The sequence below is a fragment of the Carcharhinus amblyrhynchos genome, chromosome 3 (genome assembly GCF_965287045.1).
Source record: "Carcharhinus amblyrhynchos chromosome 3, sCarAmb.v2.hapA, whole genome shotgun sequence".
Lineage (NCBI taxonomy): Eukaryota > Metazoa > Chordata > Chondrichthyes > Carcharhiniformes > Carcharhinidae > Carcharhinus > Carcharhinus amblyrhynchos.
Window position 1 is genome coordinate 88,976,271 of NC_137326.1, and position 24,817 is coordinate 89,001,087.

The window sequence follows — 24,817 nt, forward strand, 5'->3', positions numbered from 1 at the left end:
TTCATGCATGAGGACATCCAGTTCCCTCAGCACTGAAGCATTTTGAAGTTTCTCCCCATTTAGATAAAAGTTTTTTTTTATTTCTCTGACCAAAATGGATAATCTCATATCTATCCATGTTAAATTCCAACTGCCAAATTGTGGCCCACTCACCGAACCTATCCATATCCATTTATAATTTTCTTATTTCCTCATTTACTCATTCATGCTTTTCCCACCTATTTTAGTGTGAACAGCAATTTTGGTGATAATATATTCTATCCTTGCATCCAATTCATTAATATAGATTATAATGAGTTAGGACCTGAGGACCAAACTCTGTGGCACCCCATAAGTTAGATCTTGTCAACCAGAAAAAGACCTATTTATCCCCATTCTCTGCTTTCTGTCAGTTAGCCAATCCTCAATCCAAGCTAATATATTAGCCCCAACACATTGGGATTTTACCTTGTGAATTAAACTTTTGTGCAACACCTAATCAAATGACTTCTGGAAGTCCAGATGCACTACGTCTACAGAAGCCACTTTGATTGTTGCATCTTTCAATAACTCTACCAAATGAGTCAAACATCATTTACCCTTCATAAAACCATGCTGACTCTGATTGATCATGTTTTGACTTTCCAGATGTCCTAATGAATTCCAACGATTTCCCAAAGGCAGGCATTAAACTTATTGGTTATACTATCCTGCTTTCTGCCTTTCTCTTTTTGAACAGGGGCATTAAATTCACCTTTTTCCAATCCACTGGGAATTCCAGAGTCCAGGAATTTTGGAATATTATAACCAATTCCTCCATTATTTCTGTTGCCACTTCCTTTAAGACTGTAAAATATAGGCTTGTAACAAGTGGTGGAGTGTGCTGTCAATGGGACAAGAAGCTTCCACAATGTGAAGAGCTGGAAGACCATGCTCTATGTAAAAGGATGCACCATGTACAAAATGCAGTGCAGCAACTCACTAAGCCTCCTTCAATAGCACCTTCCAAACCTGCAACCTTTACCACCCAAAGAACCTGCAAGTTCCTCTCCAAGATCCACATTATCCTGAATTGGAAATATATCACTGCTTCTTCATTGTAACTGAGTCAAAATCCTGGCACTTCCTCCCTAAACGCACTCTAAATTGGCTGTAGCAGTCAAGAATACAGTTCATCACCACCTTCTCAAGAGCAATTAGGGATGAGCAACAAATGCTGGCCTTGTAAGTAATGCTCATATCCCATGAAAGAATTAACAAAATGCTCATTAGACATTGGAACATCAATTAGGATAAATAGGCGTTGTGTTGGTGGATAGCCTTGGTTTCCAAATGGTCATTTAACTAGTCTCCTTCCCTATTGGTCTGATGGTAACTTGGATCATAAAATGAGTGCATCATGGCAACTGGCAGGGAAACAAGCATTAACATGCATGTTCTACAATCATCAGTGACCCACTGTAAATTCTAAGAGTGGAATCCAGTTTTCTTCACAGAGGGAGCAGCACTGAGTTAGGAGCTTGTAAACTCACATGCAGCTCTCCTCCTCCTCCCAGTAGTATCCTACACTTTGAAGTATTCCATCACTGGTGCATGGCACTGTGTGCATTGCTCCATGTTTTCCATGAAAAATAGATGTTTTTTTTGTCTCAAGCAGCTGTCATCTATCTGCTGCAACTCCACATTTTAGTTTGGGTGATTTGGGCAGATAGCTCTTGCTGTTCTCTACCATATAAACTGCAAATTCACTGTTACATAAAACTTTACAAAGAAGTTCAGATCTTGCTTTGTATAAATTCACCTTAAAGTGTGAAAGTGATGTGGTGTGTTAAGTGCCTGCTCTAGAGGTTGCTCAGTACTCGCTTCCCCTGATATTAACGATGCTTTTGTTGTATGTTGAAAATTATTCTCAGAGCCTTGTCAGTGAGAAGCACATTAAGAATAAGGATTCCAATAACCAAAAGACTTTAACACAGTTAGTGGCAGATATTTGATCATATTCTTTCAAATTTAGTTTGCTCAGAGTCATTGTGAAACAAAGCATTCACCATTATGAACAATGCCTTGTCCACAGAACACATCCCTATGGTGGTTTCAGATATCAGTAATGTAGCTTTAGCATTGTACTACTTTATTGTTTTAACATTTTTCTTTGCACCAAATATAAGTTAAGATCAAAACTAAAGAGTTATTTGTTAAATATTCTATCACAATTTTGAAAACTTAATACAGCATTGAAATAAGAAGATCAAGAAAGTGCCATCATCACAGACTTTATTGATTTAATTACTTAATATGATGTACTCAGTACAATGTCAAGTTTATTTAAACAAAAATCAACAAAATTAAGGATTTTTTATAGTTACTTCAAAAATTGGCTGTTTCATTTATTTCCCAGCAAGAGCTAGACCTAAAACCAACAGTACATTCAAAAGGGATCCAGATTGTTACAAAATAAGAACATTATTATATATAGATATATAATATATATATATATATGAAGATTACTCTGGATACAAAAGAAACCCTGTGAAAGTACTATCATCATCATTGCTGGCAAAAATGCCATTCCAGTCTCGGGTTATCATCAGCCAAATTTCATCATTGGGTTTTAATTTAAGAATAACCATCCCAGATGCCTGATCTATATCTTGACCAAAAATTGCATCTCTAGTCTTCAAGGTCCGAGTACCATTTTTAACCAGGCTAACTCTTATAGGTCTACTTCTCACAGTCAATTGGTATGAAAACATATAAACACCTCCAACACTGCAGCGGAATTTTCCTGTTTCTGGATTGTAGACATTTTGATCATTGTAGAATATTTTTTCAAATTTTATTGGAGTACCAACTGGAGGGAAGGACTTATTGGGCAATAATCCCACACTAAATGCAGATGGTGTGACCTTTGTATCCTCACCTTTGTTTCCTGGCAAACCCCTTAGTCCTCGGCTACCCCTTCGCCCACGAGGACCTCTGAGGCCATCCTTTCCTTTTGACCCGATTGATCCTTTTGGTCCCAATAGTCCTCGATCACCTTTGTCACCTTTTTGTCCTTCGTTCCCCTTTTCTCCTCTGAATCCATCACTTCCCCTAATGCCATCATTCCCTGGCTCTCCTTTTTCTCCTTTGTCACCTTTCTCACCTTCTTTCCCTAACTCTCCACGATCACCCTTCTCACCAACGTCCCCACACTCTCCTTTTTCTCCTACATCACCTTGTTCACCTTTCTCACCTTTTTCTCCAGTTAACCCCATTTTGCCAACATCCCCCTGCTCCCCTTTGTCTCCTTTGGTGCCATTTTCACAGGGACCTCCCTTATCTCCTTTATCTCCTTTAAATCCTGGAAAACCAATGTTCCCTTTATCGCCCTTTGCTCCGAGCTCACCTGAAAATAAAGCAAAAAAGAAGTTAAGCATATTTCTGACTATTCATTTGCTTTATTAGCTCACAGAATGTTACAGCACTAGTAGGGCAAACATTTATAATGCCTCCTTAATTGCCTTTGAGGAGGTAATTCAAGCCACTGCAGTTCTTGTGTTGGTGTGCCCACAGTGGTGTTAGGTAGGAAGTTCCAGGATTTTAACCCAATGACAAACACAGAAACTGATATATCTCTGAATTAACATGATGTGTAACTTGAAGGAATATTTGCAAATGATGATGTTTACTTTACCTGCTGCCCCGCCCTTCTAGATCAGACCCCAACAAACCGCAATCCATGAGATCTGCTAATCTGACTCATTGAAGCATAGGGAAAGCATGCAAGGTGCACACTGGACACAATAAGAGCCAAGTGCATATGAGCAACTAACTTCGGCACCCAGTCAATGGACATCAAGGCCGGAATTTTACCACCTCGCCTGCCCAGAATCAGGAGGATGAGGCTCGTAAAACAGCATTCTCCTTTGGCCTCAAACGGAATCTTACGAGCCTTGGGCAGGCGAGATGGTAAAATTCCGCATTTACAATTCAACAAAGGAAAGCTGATGAGGCCATTTATTCACAAATTAAGTGTGAAAGACCACTATCTATCTCCTATCATATTAAAAACAAAATACTTCAAATGCTGGAATCTGAAACAAAAACAGAAAATACTGGAAAGCCTCAGGAGGTCTGACAGCATCTGTGAGGACAGAATAGAGCCAATGCTTCACGTCTAAAAGATCCATTGCAGAGCTAAAATTTTTCTGCTGTATTATTTAATTGGAATACACAAGCCTAGGAGAAAAAAATCACACATCTTTCTATACAAAAATACAATTACAGCTCTGACAAACAGTCATCCAGACTCAAAACGTTGGCTCTATTCTCCCCACATATGCCACCAGACCTGCTGAGATTTTCCAGCATTATCTTTTTGTTGTTATGCATTCATGGGACATGGACATCACTGGCTGGCCAGCATTTATTGCCCATCTCTAATTGCCCAAGGGCAGTGGAGAGTAAGCCACATTGCTGTAACTCTGGAGTCACATGTAGGCCAGACTGGGTAAGGGCAGCAGATTTCCTTGCCTCAAGGACATTAGTGAACCAGATGGGTTTTTCTGACAATTGACAATGGTTTCATGGTCATCAGTAGATTCCAGATATTTTTTATTGAATTCAATTTCCACGCTCTGCCATGGCAGAATTTGAAACCGGGTCCCCAGAACATTAGCTGAGTTTCTGAATTAATAGTCTAGCGATAATACCACTCGGCCATCGCCTCCCCTATTATTGTGTATTAGTGGTCTTTTAGCTTGAAGCCATCCTGAGTAGTCAATGGCCATTGACCATGTGACCAAACTGGCTCCTGACATTGAAACCTTTTATTATCCAAAAACCTCCAAGGAGACCGGGGCAGACTACAAAAGAAAGCCAACAAGACAACAGAGGAAGGCTGTGACATCTTTGCTTTTTCAGAGCAATCACTCTCCAGCCAGTCTGAGAACTAAATATGGTAACTAGCTGCAAACCATCAAGAAGTTAAGTACTTAGCTTTCTCCAGTTTCAAAATTCACCAGAGAACCAACCTCCTAGATATTCAACTGCAAGCAATTTCAGAACCCACTTTGAGCGCTTTATAAGGTCCTCATTTCAACTTTAAATTATTGAATCCAGTCAAGAAGCCACAGGCCTGCATGTAGGAGACCAAAAATTATAAATTAGAGACTGAATTAACTATAATCTGTAAAAGTAAACTACCTTTATCCATATTCATTGTTTGTATGTATTTATGTGTGTGGGTATGTGTGTGTATGAATGTGAAACAGAGTGGTTTAATCACGTTGCATTAATTTGCAGTAAGTGTGTGAGAATGAATATCCTTATTTATTTCAAAGCCACAAAATATTTCTGTTGCATTATTTAATTGGAATACACAATCCAAGGGGAAGAAAAGCCACACCTTTTTCCATACAAAAATACTGACTACAGGGAATAAGAAAACAAACACATTGGGTGGGATTTTGCAGACTCACTCATCCCAAATCCATAAAATCCCGTTCAAGATCAACGGACCTTCCCATTGTCTGCTCCTCACCTGCTACAATTCTCATGGCAGGCAGGCCAGTAAAATTCCGACAATTCGGCCTGTGACGTCAGTGAAGTGGGGAGAGGAGAAACACGTGGGGGTGAAATTTGCCTGTCCCACTTGTCACAGAAATCGCAGCAGGCAGGGGGGCAGATGATGCAAAGGTCCTTGACTTGGAGTTGGATTTTCCAGTTTTGAGGCGTGCGTGGCTGGAAAATCCCGCCCTGTGTTGTTCTCCTTAGAATGTTAAGAGTAGATGTAATAGAGACTTTCAAATTCATTAAGCAAATAAGGAGAGGTTGTTTCTGGTGGCAGAAAGACTAGTAATCAGACACAGATTTAAGGTAACTAGCCAATGAACAAGAAGGTAGTGTTTATTGTAGATCCAGAAAGAAATGATCTATAATCTGCTGGTAGCTGAGGGACTGAAATATCAAAATATATATACAGCCATGTGCAGCAAGTTTTTTTAGAAGGGAGGGAATATCATAAAAAGGTGTAGAGTGGCTGGTTTAAGATTAGGAGTTGTGAGTTGAGAAAATTGAAAATTAGGTTCATGTTCCCCAACTGATGGGGAATAGATTGCAGGTACATTTAGTAGCAGCTCATCTGAAATGTGCTGTGAGGTTATAGCTCCAGGATTGAGAGGTAGAGAACGAAGAATCCTGCTTCAGAAAACATGAAGTAAGTTTTGTAGTCTTGAGCATATTAACACCGTTTTTTTTTGTGTGCGTGAACAACTGATATTTAGTGTACAGGAATGGAGCTGATTCCAGTTTAGGAGCAGGATTTTCCGCCCATGCTTGCCCCAAGACCGGTAAAACCCACCCAAGGTCAACGAACTTTTGCATGGTCCTGTCTCGTCCATTACGACTTCCATGGCAGCCAGGACGGAAAAATTCCATCCCAGGTCTTTGCCCTACTCCGTCCGTCTCTAGACTGATCTTGACTAAAAGGCAAAAGCAAGTGTTGCAGTTAACTCCCTGGCATCCAAAGCAGATGGGCAGTATTCAGCTGAGGAGCCTGCGGAAGCAAACTGACTGTGATAGGAATGGCACAAATTGGAGATGCAGCCAAAGCGAAGCTGATGAAATCCTCCCTCATGGAGACAAGTAGAAGCACAGAAAGTCCTGAGATCCAGCCAACATTTTATTTTTAATTACCCCTGCTAGGTAAGCTGAGAGGTCTGGCTGGGAGGTCTGTGAAACATTATTTTCAATCTCAGAACAGCAATACCAGGAAAGTTCCTGAACAGATCCTCAGATAGTGAGGAAACAGCCTCGCTCTGCTGAACATCTGCAGCCAAAGTTAGCACAACTGCTACAAGGGTCCCTCAACATACGTACACAGAACAGGGACACAAAAAGGTCCAAAATCAGGCAGAACAATTTAAAAAGAAATAATCCTGTACCCCTGCTGATTGATCATGAGGCCCAGCTAGCCCGTAGCATCTTTACAACCCTAAAGGGAGAACAGGGAAGGTCTCAAGTAGACATGCAAATTATGAGGTGTTGCCTCACTTAGTTGATTGCAGCAAGAGATGAGTAGCCACTTGAGAGTAGTAACATCCAAAAAGGCACAACACCTACCGCTCTGAGTGCGAACCACCTTTAAAACACCCAGATCTTTGTGGGGATACTTAACCAGGTTGGGATGCCTGCCCCCCAGCAGCACTGAATGAATTTCCTCTTGCAACAGGGAATCGTTTTTTGCTCTTCTAACAGTGTGTCTGATGTGCATGAGAGGATGCTTATTTATTTCTTCACTTCCTATTCTTCCTTTCCTAAGACCACAAAAAAAATCAGAATTTATTTTTCTCCAACAAGGACATTATGCCCTATCAAGAAGGCACAAAAAAAACACAAAGAAATGTGATTTTCTTCCATATTCTCCTGTTTAATTTCTGGCGGGACTGATAAAATGGCCACTGCTGACCACATAATGAAAGTTCTGGACATTTCTGAGCAGTTTAAAAATGGACAATGGCTAACTCATTAAAATCCTGGGGATATGGCATGCTTTGCATTGTATAAACATTCCAGCCAAACCAAGCAAATGACTAATAGACAAGATGGGCACAATGTTACCACCACGCCCTGTCTAGCAAACAAGTGGTGAGCCAGGGAACTAGTGTACAACATGAAAAATCTGATTAGTAGCCAGCACCAAATGGTTTGCTATGTTCCCGGTCCCTTTCCAATGCCCCAAACCCAAAAAGAGCATGAAGTCCATTAACATATTTAAATTAAAGTTCAGAACCCAGTGCAAGGAGTCTTCTGTCTTTGACTGCAGCGCCATAATGGCGAGAATCAGTACAAATCTCTTGGTGCAATAGCCACGCTGGGGAGCTTGAAGGCAATTGAAGGCCCCCGAGTGGCCAAGGCATGGCCAGGCAGTGCCCATTGGGCAGTGTCCACCTGGTGGTACGAATCAGGAACCCTGGCTTTGCCTACCATGCATCCCAGCAGTGGCCACCAATCACCCTGCAGTGGCCACTAGGCACTCTGGCAGCATCAGTTGGGCACCATGAGTGTGCCAGGAGCAGTGCCAGAGGTGTGAGGCCTGAGTGGGAGCCATGACATGGGGGCTATGTGAAGGAGTCTTGCAGGGATGGATTGTGGATCCAGCTGCCTCTGAGCTCCATCTCTCTCAAAGCCAGATCTCCAGAAAAATTCCTAGCCAAAATTCTCTGGACATTCATTCTGCCAGCGAGAATGGAGAATTTGGCGCTCAATCAAATCTCTGCACACTGTAGTGGGACCAGAATATCTAAGCTGTGGGCAAGGTTGGAGAATCTGGCTTCCTGCATTTCACCTACAGAGTGAACTGATTCTCAAAACACAAGAATACTTGGCTACATCTTCAACCTACAATTAAGATCCTAAGACCAAAACCAGGAATTCTGCCAAAGTCACCAGAAAGACATTAGGCATTGACTTATTGGATTGTGGACTCACGTGAAACAACAATTCTTATTTTGCTTATGGTCTTTGACACGTACCTCTTTCTTTCTCTTAACCCTTAAAAAGTGGGGGGGGGGAGACATTGCAAACTCTCTTCATGCTTTTTGTGTGTGTGTAAAATAGCATAACCAAAGGGAATTGAATGATACTAAATGAAATGTGCAATTATCTTCCTTTAGAACATTTAGGATTACGGAGCAACTTAGCAAATTATACTTTTCCTTTGAGATTATATGACAATAGTTAATGTTAATGGAGATTATTTTGTTGATTAACTTTGCATAAGCTATAGTGTCCCGCTGATGTAGAAATGCTGAAGTGTGGGTTGGGGGGAAACGTGCCACAACTCTCAAGGGGGCAAATCATAAATTAAAAAGACCTTTCTGTTTACAGGCCAATGGTAAAGAGAGAAATCAGAGCTGTTTCAAATTAAACCCCTTCCTGTCCATAACAATGCGATGAAATAACAAAGTTAATCCAGAATTTCGCTGTAGGAAAAATAATTTTACTTCAGTTACACACAAAAATAGAAACCATTTACGGTTCAACTGAGCTAATATAATTTAAGCTGAAGTAAAGAAGCAGGAGTTAGCTATCTAATCGCACACCATGGGTCCAATTTTACCATCAAGTTGTGCACTTTTTCGGGTGCAAAAACTTGGTAAAGTTGGGTATGAAGCCAGTAGCTCGATCCACACCCACCTCCGTGTTAGTTCTCCCTTTATCAAGGCTCGAAAATGGCTACGAGCGGGACTGCACCGAAAATGGGCATGGACGGCAAATTAAATGTATTTGCATGCATTTAAATTGACTTAACGGGCTGTACACCCAACCTTTCTGGCACTTCCCGCTTTACCACTGTGTTCGCCCATCCGGATTCAGCATGAAACAAACATGCTCTACAAAAGTCCAACTTGGGCGTTCCAGTTAGTGAGGAGGTAAGTGCAGAGCGTTCAACAGCTCTCTGCTTGAAATCAGTGGGGGATGGGGGAATCCGCTGCCACTCTGCCTGTGATCGGTGAGATGAAAGGAGGGATGGTCTGCTGCCTCTCTGCCTGTGATCAGTAAGGGGGAAGGGGGAGGGGCCTGCAATTGGTCTGGGTGGCAAATGGAGTGGGGGATAAGAGGGTCAGTAATTTTGTGGGGGTGGGGCAATATCTGTGGGGTCCAGGGAAGGTATTATCCAGCCTGGGAGGGATGTGGCAGGGAGCCACATTCTTTTCTATTTTTTACTGCACACGTGCAGTTGGAGGCTCCGATCAGAGCATGTTTTGGGCATGTTAAAACCTGCCCACAGGCTTCTGCAATCAGAATTGCTGATATTTTTGCAGGCAAAGTGCATATGGGGGCACCTGAGAACAGGTCTAAAACCCGGATCTGAAACACTCCCAGTTTCAAGTCTACCCAGCACTTAGAATCAAAATGTTAAAATAGGGCCCCAGGTCTTGAATATTTGTTTATATTGATGCTCATTTTTGCATGATTTACTTTTATGTATATTTGACACAAGAAGGGTGATCACTTACATTGTCAAAATTTGTACTGGAGATCTGCAGCATTTAATAAAAAGGAGAAAAGAATCAGGCAGCAAACACAACACTCAATGGATAGAATCTGGGATAATATTAGATAGGAAGGAGCAATTAAATGAAAATTGAAGAGAAAACATTAAGCTTACACTGAAGCAAATTTTGTTAAATTGTTCTCAATGCTGATACTGTTGAAATAATATTAAACAAGTTACTTTTCTTAAGGAGGCTTCTTTGCCAAATAAACATTGCAATCTCTTTTATAGCTGTTGATTGGTCTCTAATTTCATGAATTTCTTTTTTCTAAAGGAATCCCTAGAATATAAAGAAATTAGCATTGCATATTGTTAACCTTGCTAGTTGTTATTTCTTGACTCACCATGCCATTGAAAGCTTCCATCACTGATGCCAAAAAGAAACCTTAGGTTAATCATTCCCAAGCATTTGCACATTAGCAGGGCACTTTCAGCTTATGCAAAGTTAATCAACAAAATAATCTTCATTAACATTAACAATGTTTAAAGTATAGTCTGCAAAATTACCCCATAATCAAAAATGTTCTAAAGGAAGATAATTACACATTTTATGTCGTATCTTTCAATCCCCTTTGGTTACTCACTTTATGCTTCAAAATTTGCATCTTGAGTAAAGAGAATTGCTATCCTCTTTGATGATGCCATTGAAGCAGAAAGAACTTAATGTTGTTGAATGGTTAGGGAACAGAGGATTCTGTGGGGATGTGAGTCCTACGCAAGATGTCCGCTTTCAGGATACCTCTAGCCAGCAGCTGTATCATTGGCTTTCTCAGTGAAAGGACACATTGAACTTTCATTCACTGGCATTTCTCCATAGTATTCAACAATTTTATTCCAGATCACTATTTTTGAAAGTTTGAAATAATTAAATTGGGAGACTAGCTACTCTTTATAGAAAGATGGTTCATGTATAATATGCTCATGGTAAAATCAAATTTTACTACACATAGTTGTATGAATGCTGTGTCTACATCACCCTAAGACCATAAGACGTAGGAACAGAATTAGGTCACTCAGCTCATCGGTCTGCTCCACTATTCAATCATGGCTCATGTTTTTCTCATCCCCATTCTCCTGCCTTTTCCCCAAAACCCTTGATCCTCTTACTAATCAAGAACCTATCTATCTCTGTCTTAAAGACACTCAGTGACCTGGCCTCCACAGCCTTCTGTGGCAAAGAGTCCCAGAGATTCACCACTCTCTGGCTGAAGAAATTCCTCCTTATCTTTGTTCTATAAAAATCGTTGCTTTCGCCTGAGTTTGTGCAATTTTTCCTACTGGGGAAACACCTGCTTCATGTCCACTTTATCCAGGCCTCGCAGTATCCTGTAAGTTTCAATAAGATCCCCCAAAATCCTTCTAAATTCCAATGAGCACAGACCCAGAGCCCTCAATCGTTCCTCATAAGGCAAACTCTTCATTCCAGGGATCATTCTTGTGAACTTCCTCTGAACCCTATCAAAGGCCAGCACATCCTTCCTTAGATATGGTGCCCAAAATTGCTCACAATACTCCAAATGGGGTCTGACCAGAACCATATACAGCCTCAGAAGTACATCCCTGCTCTTGTATTCTAGCCCTCTTGACATGAATATTAATATTTCATTTGCTTTCCTAACTGCCAACTGAACCCGCGCATTAACCTTAAGAGAATCTTGAACAATGACTCCCAAGTCCCTTTGTGTTTATGATTTCCTAAGCATTTCCTCATTTAGAAAGTAGTCTATGCCTCCATTCCTCTTTTCAAAGTGCACAGTCTCACACTTTTCCACATTGTATTTCATCTGCCACTTCTTTGTCCACTCTCCTACCCTGTCCAAGTCCTTCTGCAGCGCCCCTGCTTCTTCAGTACTACTTGTCCCTCTACATATACTTGTGTAATGTGTAAACTTAGCAACAGTGCCTTCAGTTCTTTCCTCCAAATCGTTAATGTATACTGTCAAAAATTGTGGTCCCAGCACCAAGCCCTGAGGCACACCACTACTCACCATCTGCCATCCCCACTCTCGGTCTTTTGGCAATCAACCAATTCTCTATCTATGCCAAGATCTTACCCTTAACACCATAAGCACTTAACTTATTTCACATTCTCCTATGTGGCACCTTGTCAAAGGCCTTCTGGAAATCTAAATAAATCACATCCACTGGTTCTCCTTTATCTAACTTCACACTTCAGTTATTTACATCAGTACATAAATATAGGCACAACAGAAACAAAATGCTGGAGAAACTCAGCAAGCCTGACAGCTTCTGTGGAGAAACAACGGAGCCAACGTTTCGAGACTGGGTGACCTGACGGAGGGTCATCCTGTCTTGAAGCCTTGGCTCTCGTCTCTCTCCACAGGTGCTGTCAGACATGTTGAGTTTCTCTGGCATTTTCTGTTTTTGTTTCAGCAGTATCCGCAGTATTTTGCCTGTATTATAAATGTAGGTGATTCCCTTCATCCCCTAAATATACTAACCTGCAAAAGTTAATTTAGTTAAATAGTTGCACTTAATTACTTAAATACCTATGTGCAAGCCAAATAAGTTGCCCATTCCACCAAGAACATCACAATTGCACACACATCTTCTGAAATGTATCATTATTTATATAAATTATTAAGGAATACATCCTTACATAAACAAAATAATTGAACTTATGTAGCGTTAGAATCTAAGGTATTACATATGGTGTTTGAAGTACCATTTTCACTCATCTTTACTGATAAATCAATACATAAAAATTATTAAGCTCCTCTTAAATGTTATTAAATGTTTGTTCACCAGCTCTGATTCATGTTTTCTTTAATATTGAATATTGACAAAGAGACTGGTCTTACACATGAAACTCAAAACATCATTGAGAGTTTATCTGATAGTCAATCAAAAAGCCAAGAAGAAAGATGACGTATCCAGCTATTGCTCTGAAGCCATCTGTCAATGTTGATGTTCCTAATGTTGGGCTGAATTTTAAATGCAGGATCCAGATCAGCGGACAGACCCACAATTGTGTTCCGCCAAAGATGCGCTGGATCCCAATCATGAACCGTTCTTGGAGAGGCCAGGTTTAGTTTGGAATGGTAACCCATCTGCCAGTGGCAGTTAGCCAATGGAGGGAAATTAGGGTAAATGGGCTACGTTCCCATGACAACTGGGGTTTCCAATCGGCAATGTGAGCAAGGGGTAGCGACCTGGATCACAGTGTGGAAACCATGCCAGGATCCGATCAGCAAAGGGGTGAATGTCATGTGTCATCCTGGCCATCCCATGGTGGGACTGCTCCTCCACATTCATGGTCAGGCAGCTGAGGTATTTCTAAATATGAAACCTTATTTTCTAAGAGCATCTCATGTTAATGCACCCTCTCTCTCTCTCTCTCTTCCCCATATAAATTGGTGACTCCCACCTCAGCAAGTGGGATTGCCAATGTGTTAAGGCTGGAAGGCCTCCAATGATCCTCCAGTCTCTAGAATCCACAGTCTTCCTCTCTGTCACTAAATTGGCCTCCACTTGGCTTCAGAATCCTTGGATTGTAACTCCAAGTGGTTCACGGGGTGAGAAATTGGGGTCATGGCTGTGCTCTGAGGCCCCCATCAAATGCTTTGTTTCTTTTCTGGCCGTTATTTGGTGGAAGTGGAGAGCAAGGAATGCATTCCAAGCTCACGTCACTGCCTCTATCAGTGCCATAATATTTTTCTCGCCATGGTTCTCTGGGAGAGAAAGAGCATAGAGAGTGACTTGAAGTGACCCCATGTATGACAGGGTCACATCAATCACTGGAAATCCCAATTGCAAGATCAGTGATTGGGGAGGGGAGATTATGCTTAATTGAAGTGTCAGGGTGAAGAGGAGAGATTAGGAAGGAGCGCCTGTATAAAATGTTTCATTCCTGTTTCACCTGATGCTTCTCTGATCAACAGCTCAACAGCATAACTGAGTTACTTTAATAATTGCTAGCAACTTGCTCTAACAACATGGACAATTTTTAACACAAAGTTTCTACCTCCAACAGCAAGTCTTCTGATTCCACTGCAATTGAAAAATAAGAAGGTAAGGAATGCACACGTGATAATAATGAAGACTCCTTGTGTATGGGCTCATGAGTGTTTCAGTCCAATCTGAAGAAAGACTAAAATGCCTCATTTATCTTAAGTGCTATGTAGTGAAAGAATGAAACCAAATAATCTTAAGCAACACTTGGAGATCATCCACAAGGATTTCTAGAAACCACAACTATTTTTCCAATGTTTAAAAGAGGAGTTTTTGCTCAGATGTTGTTCAGCTTAAGAAGTATTCAACTGCCTCTGAACAAACTCAAAAAGCATCTTTTCATGGAATCCCTACAGTGCAACACAGGTCATTCAGCCCATCGGGTCTGCAATGACTCTGACAGAGTATCTCACCCCCGCCCTATCCATTAACCCCATATATTTAACATGGCTAATCCATCTAACCTACACATCTTAGCACACCAAGGGGTAATTTAGCACTGCCAATCCACCTAATCTGCACCTCTTCATACTGTGCAAGGAAACCGGAGCACCCAAAGGAAACCCACTCAAACACTTGGAGAACATGCAAACTCCACACAGACACAAACAGTCACCCAAGGCCATGAACTGAACCTGGGTCCCTGGAGCTTTGAGGCAGCAGTGCTAACCACTGTGCTACCATGAAGCAGAGGCAAAGAAGCCTCACACAACTGCAGAAACTTTGATTTTACCTGCTACAATCAGTATAGTCAAAATATTAGAAGTTTCCCACCCCACCTGCCACGGGAATCGTAGCGGACAAGACAGGACCATGCAAAAGGTCCGTTGACCTCGTGTGAGCCCGGGCGGAAAATCCTACCCCTCATTTAGGGAGATGGAGCAAATAAACTTGTAACTGTGCCATTCACAAAGCAAAAAATCAAGGCAATTGGAACTGTTTGGTAATCCGTGCTGGCTGTGCTCCTGAGATGCACAGCTACTTTTGATTTACTTGAGCTCTGCATATTGATTGCTTTTGTGCTCTGCATCTGGGGGTATAGCATTATTGAGGACATTTTCTTCTGTCTCCCACTTCCTGACCGCAAAACATACTGAGAATATTCAGTTTGTTACAGGGGTGCATGGAAGAGCATCTGTCCCAAATCCAAACATGAATAAATCCAAGGCCCCAAGACAACTGTGCATCATTGAGGATTTATTTGACATTCAAATAGAGTAAAAGCTAAAAATAAGATATTGGAAGGATGATGCATCCAGCGACTCTGCTACAGCCATCCTGCCAGTGTTCGTGTTGCAAACATTGGGTTGAATTTTAAATAAGGTTAGGGTCAGGTTTGGGGATGGCGCTCCAGTTGTGGCAGGCCACAAATTAGGCCTGCATGACTTGGTGAGGAGAGTGACTCCATCTGCTTGTTGAATTCACTGCATGATTCACAGGGAACAACTAGCAACTAAAGAATGGAGCATAGAGGTGGTGAAGTGATGCAGCAGATCATATCAATTAAACCTCCTCCACTTCGTGCATGTCTATTTACAAAACTGTGTGAAGACATGGGGGAGGAAGATATCCCGTTCTGCCTGCAACGGGAATCATAGTGGACTGGGGGCAGACCATGCAAAGGTCTGTCAACCTCGTGTGGGACTTTCTGGTTTTGGGGCAACTGTGGCCTGGTCATGATGTGTTATTTTAGACTGAGGGCTGCTGGCTGTCTGGAAGATGGGTACTACAATAGCTTCCTGAACTGAACAAGTGTTTGCATTTGCAATGGACTGCAAACAAACAGCATTCATTGATTTTCTTTTCTGTGAGCAAACCCAGATTTGTTTCCTTGTTTATGCGACAGACATATTTGAGAACGCAAATGAACTGAATGCAAATGTGCAAAGAAAGAACACAAACATTCTCAACCGAGTTATCCATTCACAGCATCCATGAAGAAAATTGCATTTTGGAGGAGCAATGTACTGAAATTGAACTCTAAGATGGTGACTTAACGATTGCGCGCCATGGGTGCAAACTGCATAATGGCTGGTACATCTCGCAATATACCAAAAACTGGATTTGTGCGAGATTTCAATTCGGGATCTTCCCCACCCCCTCCAATGTTGTGATCTGGTTCACAAACTGGAAGAGCACAAACTTGATAAGCATATATCAGCATGAATTATAATATATTTTGCGGGCCTAACACCACTTCTTCCACCCTCAGAGTATCATCCCACCCAGCCAATATGACATTACACTATCCTGGAATCACTACTGGTTTTCAAAAATGAAAACCAGTTGTGCTGTCCATGTTGGTGGGCACAGGTTGGTATAGACCTGAGATAGTGAGGGACATGCCGGGGGCATGTGCCAACCTTCCAGTGGCAACTTGCCAGGATGGCAATGCCAAGGCAACCCGTCGGAGAGCCCCAGTGGGGGGAGGGTAGAATAGAGCCTGTGTGGGATTGTACAGACGTGATAGGCTGAATGGCCTCCTTCTGTACTGCAGGGGTTCTATGATTCTATGTATGGTAGGGGGGCAGACCACGATGCTTGAGGGGTGGGGAGCACGCCCCGATGCCTGCGGGGGGTGTGGGCGATGCCTATCAGGGGATGATGCATCAATGCCTGTGGGATGGAGGGGATCCTTCAGTTCCCTGGGGGTGGGATTTAGTGGAGATCAGGGTGTCCTTTAAAGATTGCACCTCAATCTCTTTGGAACGAGCAATGTCGGCTTTGTCTTGCCTCGTCGAGTTGAGTTTGTGCCTTTATATGCCCTGTTTGCGAATAGAACTCCCACTCACCTGACGAAGGGGCAGCGCTCCAAAAGCTAGTGGCTTTTGCTACCAAATAAACCTGTTGGACTTTAACCTGGTGTTGTGTGACGTCTTACTGTGCCTCGTCCTGCCAGGGTGATGATGCAAACCATGCCCCCAGAATGCCACAAAATCTGGAGAGAAAACTCAACTGTGCAGCTGAGGAGTTACACACCAGTTTTGATCAGTTTTGACACGCTTAAGAATTTTGGGACAATTCCACCCAAAAACAAACTTGCCCAAATCTTTCACGTTTTGGCCAACAATGAAACTGAACAGTATACCACTCATGTGATAATCTTTGCCACCTGGGTGCACATCTTGCATCATTTTTCCTCAATCAGGATGTGAAAAAGTTTGACTGGGACCAAAACCATTTTCAATATCAGCTTAAACACTTGGATATCTTGCAGCTAAAATTGAATGGCTTGTTGAAAATTTATGATCGATTTGTACATCAAATAATTTCTAGATTTTCCCTGCCAAAATTCTGATTCACTGTGAAGAAAACCATCTTGACGTTCCATTACAGTGATCTTGTTCCTTTTGCTTGCATGTGTTTGTGCGCAGCTAGATTTTGTGCAATTATCTGCATCAAATCTCGATATCAATCAAACGTCAACGCAGGATGTCACATTGGTGTATGAACCACATTGCTATATTTTGAGAATCTGTTACAACACGCATGTCTATGTGACTTATTACCCCTCCATGAGTACATAAAATAATATTTTCACAAGAGTTTTAAAAACACAGATTTTCATGTGTATTTGATATATTGTATTTTTATCTTTAATGTGCGAGTATTTCAAATTAAATTTTGAATGTTAGTATGCTGCTGTTTTATTCTTGTTGGCACGGGGGCCATGCCAATTTTCAAGCATTAAAATGGAGCCACGTTACTCAATAATTTGATAAGTGCTGCTTTAAAGACCTAGGTGGATGTGTGGGTTTGGGACACAGAACTGTTTGGGCTTTGGGTTATCGAGTCCAGAATGAAAAATCCAGCCAATTGTCTCCATGTTTGGTGATGGGTAGACATTTTTGTCTGACATACTAAATCAATCACTGTGGCTTCTGCCCATGCGAGATGGCTGATGGCAGCTGTCTGTGTATGTGTGCTTGTCTGCACATGTGCAGAAAACCTAATGCTGAATGTTGCTGACAGTGCAAAACAGATGCACAAATTTAAACAGGCACCCAGAATTTGAGGGCAAATAAAACATGATCCATGTTATTAGTATTTTCACTGATGTTTTAACAAATTGGTGCAGAGTTTTGTGTTGCTAATTTGGGCATATTGAATCATCCATGTACAGAGCATTAAGAAAAATCAGTTGAAAAGGAGCACATACCCATAAAGGAACCAACCATTTTCCCAATCTGCTGGGAAATAGCTGCTCTTGCATTTTAATGGAGTTCAAAGTCTCCATCCTCTATGTAATCACTTGATTGTTTGAATGGATGTTTCAATGGCATGGATGCATGTCATAGAAAAAGATACAGTTAAAGAAAATTTCCTAGGCAAAAAAATGGGCATTGTATTTTGTTCTAAATAAAATAGCTCTCTCTACGGCTCCAAAACGTTAAAAAAAAGAGAAACTAAATGATGAGGATGAGCATCACACAGAGGTTAGAGGAATCAGCAAACTCTGTCGGAGTGAGATCAAGAACCCCAAGGTGTTAAACGATACAACTGGGCATGCAATTGCAGCCTAAATAAATTCAACCTGATCCTAATAGAATTCTCACCTCTCTCAGGTGCCCACCTGGGAGCAGGAGTGGCAAGTTACCCAGATTCCCGTTACAGAATACCAGGTCAGCAGGGTATTCAAGATAATATTTAATACAATACAATGCCAATACATATCACTCGCTAGAAAGCAAAATTTTCACTTGTGCTGTCAAGCAACCATTGCTAACAATGTATGTGAGGCAAGGCACAGTATCAAGCTTAAGCAAGTGGCTTTGCACAAATGCCAAGCAAAGTAATAATTCAGAAGACTTGGAGAAATACAGAAAACAATCAAGGCATACAAAAAAAACAATGACTTGACATTTTAAGTGCCATAGATCAATTAATTTGTAGTCGCAGTTCCAAGCAGGACAACAGAAATAGAATATAGAAGGCAGCAGAAACAGTTGGGTTGCATCTTGTTAAATAAAAGCAGAGCAGAGAATAATCTGTTCCTGAAATCAGCTAGATGGTGGCAGAATCAGCTGGTGTGAATCACAGGAAAATATTCAAAGAAAGAGAACAGATACAGAAGGCAAGGAAAATAAATGCAGTAAGGGGAACAGTAGAAGTGAGTTCAGAAGAGTAAGCAACTAAACACAGCAATTATATTCAGAAATTAGAATCAACAGGGAGAGTGTGGAGACCTCAACTAAGAAAGCCCAAGGTTTAATATAAGATTGGAGAAAATGTTCTATAGGAATCAAAAAGGTTATCAAGAAGGCTGAGTGCAGAGAAGCGAGTGAGTGTGAGGAATCCACTGGCAATTTCAGGATGAGAGCTGTGGAATGAGACTGAGAGCACACTATCATTTGGGTCTGTGCCAACATCATGTGAACTTGGAAATCAACGGGAGTGAAATAGGGACACACAAGTAGCTGAGGGTAAGAAGCAGAGCCAAACAAGGACACAGCTGAGATGGGTGTTTGCAGGGAGTTCTGAATACAGGACTGAGTTTCACAGAGACCACCGAAAGTGTGAGTTCTGAGGGCTGGAACATCAAGTCTACTGTTCATCACATAATTCTTCACCAGTAGGTATTGAATTATATTAACAGCTATTGGATCAGGTAGATGTAAAATAAATCAGCCTGCAGAGGTTACAGCTTCAGGGCGCTCCCAGAAAACTAAATAGATGCTAAATAAACAATATTCCTTTGTAAACTTGTAATCTTACTTCTGTATTATTGATAGATTTAAATTATAAGATTCCCAATTGTGAATTGAATATTCTGTTTGGATTAGGAGCTAAAGATGGTATATTATGCACAAGAATGTAACTTTGTTAATGGCAAAATATAAATAAGACAAATGTAATAAGTCACCGTACTCCCAGATTACCTTTGACGGAGGGGAGCTGACTGGTGGCGATTTAACCTGAGGATCACCACACCTCAGGCAATGGGCAAGGTTGGGAAGATTGGCCTTCATGAATAACCACAGCTGGTATAGGAATTGAACACACGTATGTAGGCATGCTCTGCATCACTAACCAACTGTTCAGCCAACTGAGCTAAACTGACCTCCTAAAATGTAGTAAATAATCCTTTAACAAATGTGCTACTATCTATTACAATCAAAATGCTTTAAATACTGCCACTGGCATTATTGATATTTTGCAGGCTAATGATGCATAGACTATACAAACTATGTGAGTGGATCGTTAAAAGCCCAGTTATGTGCAATGAACATGTACCTCACCATACCTTTTTCCCCTGGTTTTCCGATAAATCCTGGAAGTCCATCAAATCCATCGAGACCACGGTCCCCTTTTGGTCCTGAACAGCAACAATTACTTATTTTAAAACATACTTTAAGTATCAATTTTTTGTCTCTGAAAATTAGATAATATAACCAAAGTTCAGCAATAATGACTATGATTCTCCCATCCCGACCTGCAACTTTTCTGGCTGGCTGGGAAATGTGCATCACCGGCCTTGTTCCAGGATATGCACATGCGCTCCCGATGCATGGGCATCTCCCAGAGCCAACAAACAGTCACTGGTCAGACCACACTGGAAACAGACAGGAAGAGAGGTAAATCATTTGAATCATTTTTTAATATGTTTTAAATGTAGTTTAAATCTAATTATTGGGAATGTACCGATCCTGATTGAATCTCCCACCCCGCCAGGAGTACTTCATTCTGGCAGGGTTCACACTACCTCCCCACATTCGGGGAACTGACGGGAGGCCCCACTGGAATGAAGAGGGGGGCAATTGGGGTCTTCCGGGGGGTTGGGTAGCGGAGAGGTGGTGCCTCTGGACATGGGCACCCTTGCAGTGCCAGCCTGTGCCCCTGGCACTACCCAAGGTTCAAAGTGTCCATGCCCAGGGGAGCACCTTGGCACTGCCATTGGGCATCAAGCAGTACCATTGTGGACAGGGCCTAGAGGCAACCTGCAGACAGGATCAGTCTGGGATGGTGGGACGGTGCGATTAGGGCAGGTTGTGGACTGCCGGGGGGTTGTGGCCTGCCTCCCGGGAGGGGTCTAACCCTGGGGCGGGGGGGGGGGGGAGGTGGGGGGGGCAGCGAGGGGAGGGTCTGCTGGGATGATGGGGAAGGGAGATTGCCACTGCTGGGGGGAGTGGGCTGGACATTGGGATGCTCCAGGGCAGGGGGTGTCAGGGCTGGCCTGGGAATTGTTGTGGGGGCAGTGTTCGGGCCATGGGCAGGCTGGTGAGGCAGCACCTCGGGAGTCCCAGGCTGGCCAGCGATCGAGCTGGCCAGCACATGGGGAGTTTGACAGATCAGAGCCACTGTGCAGAGTTCTGGTACTGTCAAACTCTGGTGCAAATAGGCCCCGCCCCCTCGGTTTTTAATGAGATTCACATCTGGGACCTCTGCAGTTCACAGAGTGCAGAGATTTGGGTGAAAAGCTGAACTGACAAAACAGTCAGGATTTAGAACAGTTTGCACAACAAGTCAGCACTTCTGAGAGAATCGCAGCCAACATGTAAGAGTAATTTTAACAAAATCCCAGTCTCAGGATAGGGAGACTAACCATTTTAGGCTGAAATAAGAAATTTCTTCACCCAGAGAGGTGTGAATCTTTGGATTTTTCTGTCCTGGAGGACTATGGATGCTCAGGAATTGAATATATTCAAGACTGAGATCATTGAAGGAATGAATGGATACGGAAATCAGGTGGAAAATGGAGTTGAAGTCAAGGGTCAGCCATGATCCAATGAAATGGAGCAGCAGGCTCAGGGGATCCAATGACCTACTCTTTCTCCGATTTCTTATATTTTTTGCTGTTTGCTATTTATCAGTATTAAACATGCATTAATATTGATTCCCTCTTTAAAGTATCCTGTGTTTGAATTGGTTAAATCATGTACCTAGGAAATAATATCCAGCTTACCCCTTTCTCCAGTTGCACCCTTTATGCCAGCTGGCCCTTGAGATCCAGGGAGACCTGCTGTCCCCTGGTCTCCTTTCTCACCTGGGGGCCCTGTAAAAGATGAAAGATAACAAATGTTGAATTGATGTGATTAAATTCAGGTTGAAAGTATCTTTATCTCATCTATAAACAGAGTAAGCAATCCACTTAATCAAACCAATAATGGCAGATATGACCATTCAATGGCAGTGTTGGATGAGACGCCAGTGAGATCCCAATGTTACATACAATCTAACATTAAGTTACAAAGCGCATGTTTAAACTACAACTTTAGAAACATTAACAAAATATTTATGGTTTTGTGCACCTATTTTGAATATTTGCTTTAGTTTTCATTGTATAAATTATTCTGTTAAAAATTAAGAAAAAAATTCCTAAGTGGAACTCGATTATAAAATGAACAATGTATCTGATAACTGCTCTTTGCTTTGATCTTTCTGCAATACCTGTCCATAGTGAACACTAATATGGTATTGTGAAAAATCAAAGGTGTCATTTGCAATTTGGAATTACTGTTAACTGACTACAAGCTGGTCCTTCCAATCTCTCGCTGTTACAGTTAGTTACATTGCAGTGATATGCCATTCTGTTCATATCAGTCCACTGCTTCCAGTGACAGTACAATTTATTTTTACAATTAACTGCCTTGTTATATTGCAGACACTGGAAGAGATTGCAAAGGTGGTCAGTGTCAAGGTGGCAAATACCTCACTGGAGCAGATGATGATACTGTTCTGAAATTGAGGAGAGTAAACAATCACACGCAACTTGTGCTTTACCTGTCCTGGGAGAACTTGAAAATAGGTAGCAAAAATGTGAAAAGCACAGGCATGCTTCAACACACTGAGCATAAAAGATCAATCGATTTGACAAATGGATTTATATCCCCAGTTGCACTTTGAAGCTTCTAAAAATATTGATTGAACAATTTTATCTTTTACTTTGAAAGAAATTACCAAAACTGGGAGAATTACACTTGATGTGGTATCAAAGAACAAAGAACAACACAGCACAGGAAACAGGCCCTTCAGCCCAATGAGCCGCGCTGCCATTTTAACATTGTGAGTTCCCTCTTCTACCCATGACATTAATGATATTTCTCCATTGCAAACGTGATAGCCAACATGAATGAAATATTTAGTACTTTTTTTTTAATGGGGCTAGTAGTACAGTTCAGGTACAATAATGCTGAGAAATTAGATATAGCTCTTGGGACTGAAGGGATCAATGGGGAAAGGGAGATCAGGATTTGATTTTGATGATCAGCCATGATCAAAATGAATGACAGAACAGGCTTGAAGGGCCAAATGGCCTACTCCTGCTTCTCATTTTGATATTTCTATGAATGACTCTTTAGACCCCAGCACACTTGCATTGCCTTTCGCTGACCTCATTAATCAAATACATATTTGACAGAATTGACACTCAGTGCATGAAACATCGGTGAGTTTCATAGGGGCAAAGATTTTGCTACCTTCTATCAGCAATCCATAGCAAGGCTAACTGGTGCCACTTGAAAAAGAAAGCTTAAAATTTGCAAAATGTTCAGGAAGGCGCACAGGCATTGACAGCCCAGCCAGAGAAGCAGCGATTAGACTGAATTGTTACAAAGCATTCATAAAGTTGCACATATTGACCTGGAAATAGGAGAGCAGCAAAAAGAAACAACAGAAATAGCTGCAGCGGGGGAAAAGCAATTTCTGGCAATGGTCCAGAAATAGTGGAGCAGATTTCCCTTTTATTACACAGTTCATGTGTGTGCTGTGGTTGGTCCACTGTTCAGGCACTCCATTTAATCATATTGATTACATTTAAGACCATATTACAATGTGCAGCTGTTTGTTGGCTGTGATGTCGGGACCACTGCAGTAGATGCTTATACAAGCCTTAGAACCACATAACTTGGAACACTGGTGACCAAAGCAATGCAATATTATTAGCATCAAAACATAGTTTATTGCTCCATGTGTTTTCAATTTATTCCTTCATATAGCTTCAGAAACAATTTTAGAGGTCAATAAAAGTGGCCATGATGATGGTAATACTGCATACAAGCTCTGAGAAGTAAGTATATGATTTATTTTACAATTCATCTATTGCATCAGTTTTACCTGCTTCTCCAGGTTCACCCTGTTCACCCTTTTGTCCTGGTACTGGGGGGCAGCAGTCACAGCAGTTAAAAAGGAACTCGTCAGAATCAATAGTAAAATTCCCATTATCTTCAAAAGGAGGTACAGTTGGGAAGGTGTCAAATAAACGGAGAGACGTTGACTTCACTGTGGAACTTTCAGATGAAAGACCTGAATTATCAGTGGCAAGTTCCTCTGCAGGTACAGTCGAGGTTGGAAATAGAGCTCCTGTAAAAACATCTTCTTTCTTAAATTCAGCTTTTGGAGATGGTGTACTTTTTGCTACTATTTGTGCTATGAAGAAGAACAACAGAAGGAGCTTAGCGTGCCATGGAAGGCTAAACATCCTTGCAGCTGAAAAAGAGAGTCAATATTTTAACAGCACATGGAAGCAAGAGATAAAAAAAATCATATGTCAAGCACCATCATAAAATCCACTTTTGTCTGCATTGTTAAAAGAATTTTTAATGTATAAAAGTAGTTTATTTGTGTACAGAATATGCAACAGTGATGTTCAAAAGTACAATATCATTTTGACATGACCAATGGGGTTTGCAATATATCCATCAGGCATGCCACATTGAGAGTGCCAACATAAATATTATGGTGCTCAGTACAGATATGCAGTAACCAGCATGTACAATGATGAGCCAAATGGCCTTCTTCTGCATTGTAACCTTTCTATGATTCTAGGTTCAAATGACCATCTTTCAATACCATGTAGGCCTATTCATGATCAGAATGCACAAAGAA

General features: G+C 41.6%; 1 protein-coding gene across 1 annotated transcript; it reads right to left on the minus strand.

Annotated features, from left to right (window-relative positions):
• Positions 1–2,483: 2,483 nt before the first annotated feature.
• otol1b (otolin 1b) lies at positions 2,484–24,410 on the minus strand. Its single transcript, XM_080186392.1, has 4 exons — positions 24,047–24,410; positions 21,897–21,986; positions 20,238–20,309; positions 2,484–3,367 (listed from the first exon to the last, which is right to left on the minus strand). The coding sequence occupies exons 1-4, from the start codon at positions 24,408–24,410 to the stop codon at positions 2,484–2,486; spliced, it is 1,410 nt and encodes a 469-aa protein (XP_080042518.1).
• Positions 24,411–24,817: the final 407 nt, after the last annotated feature.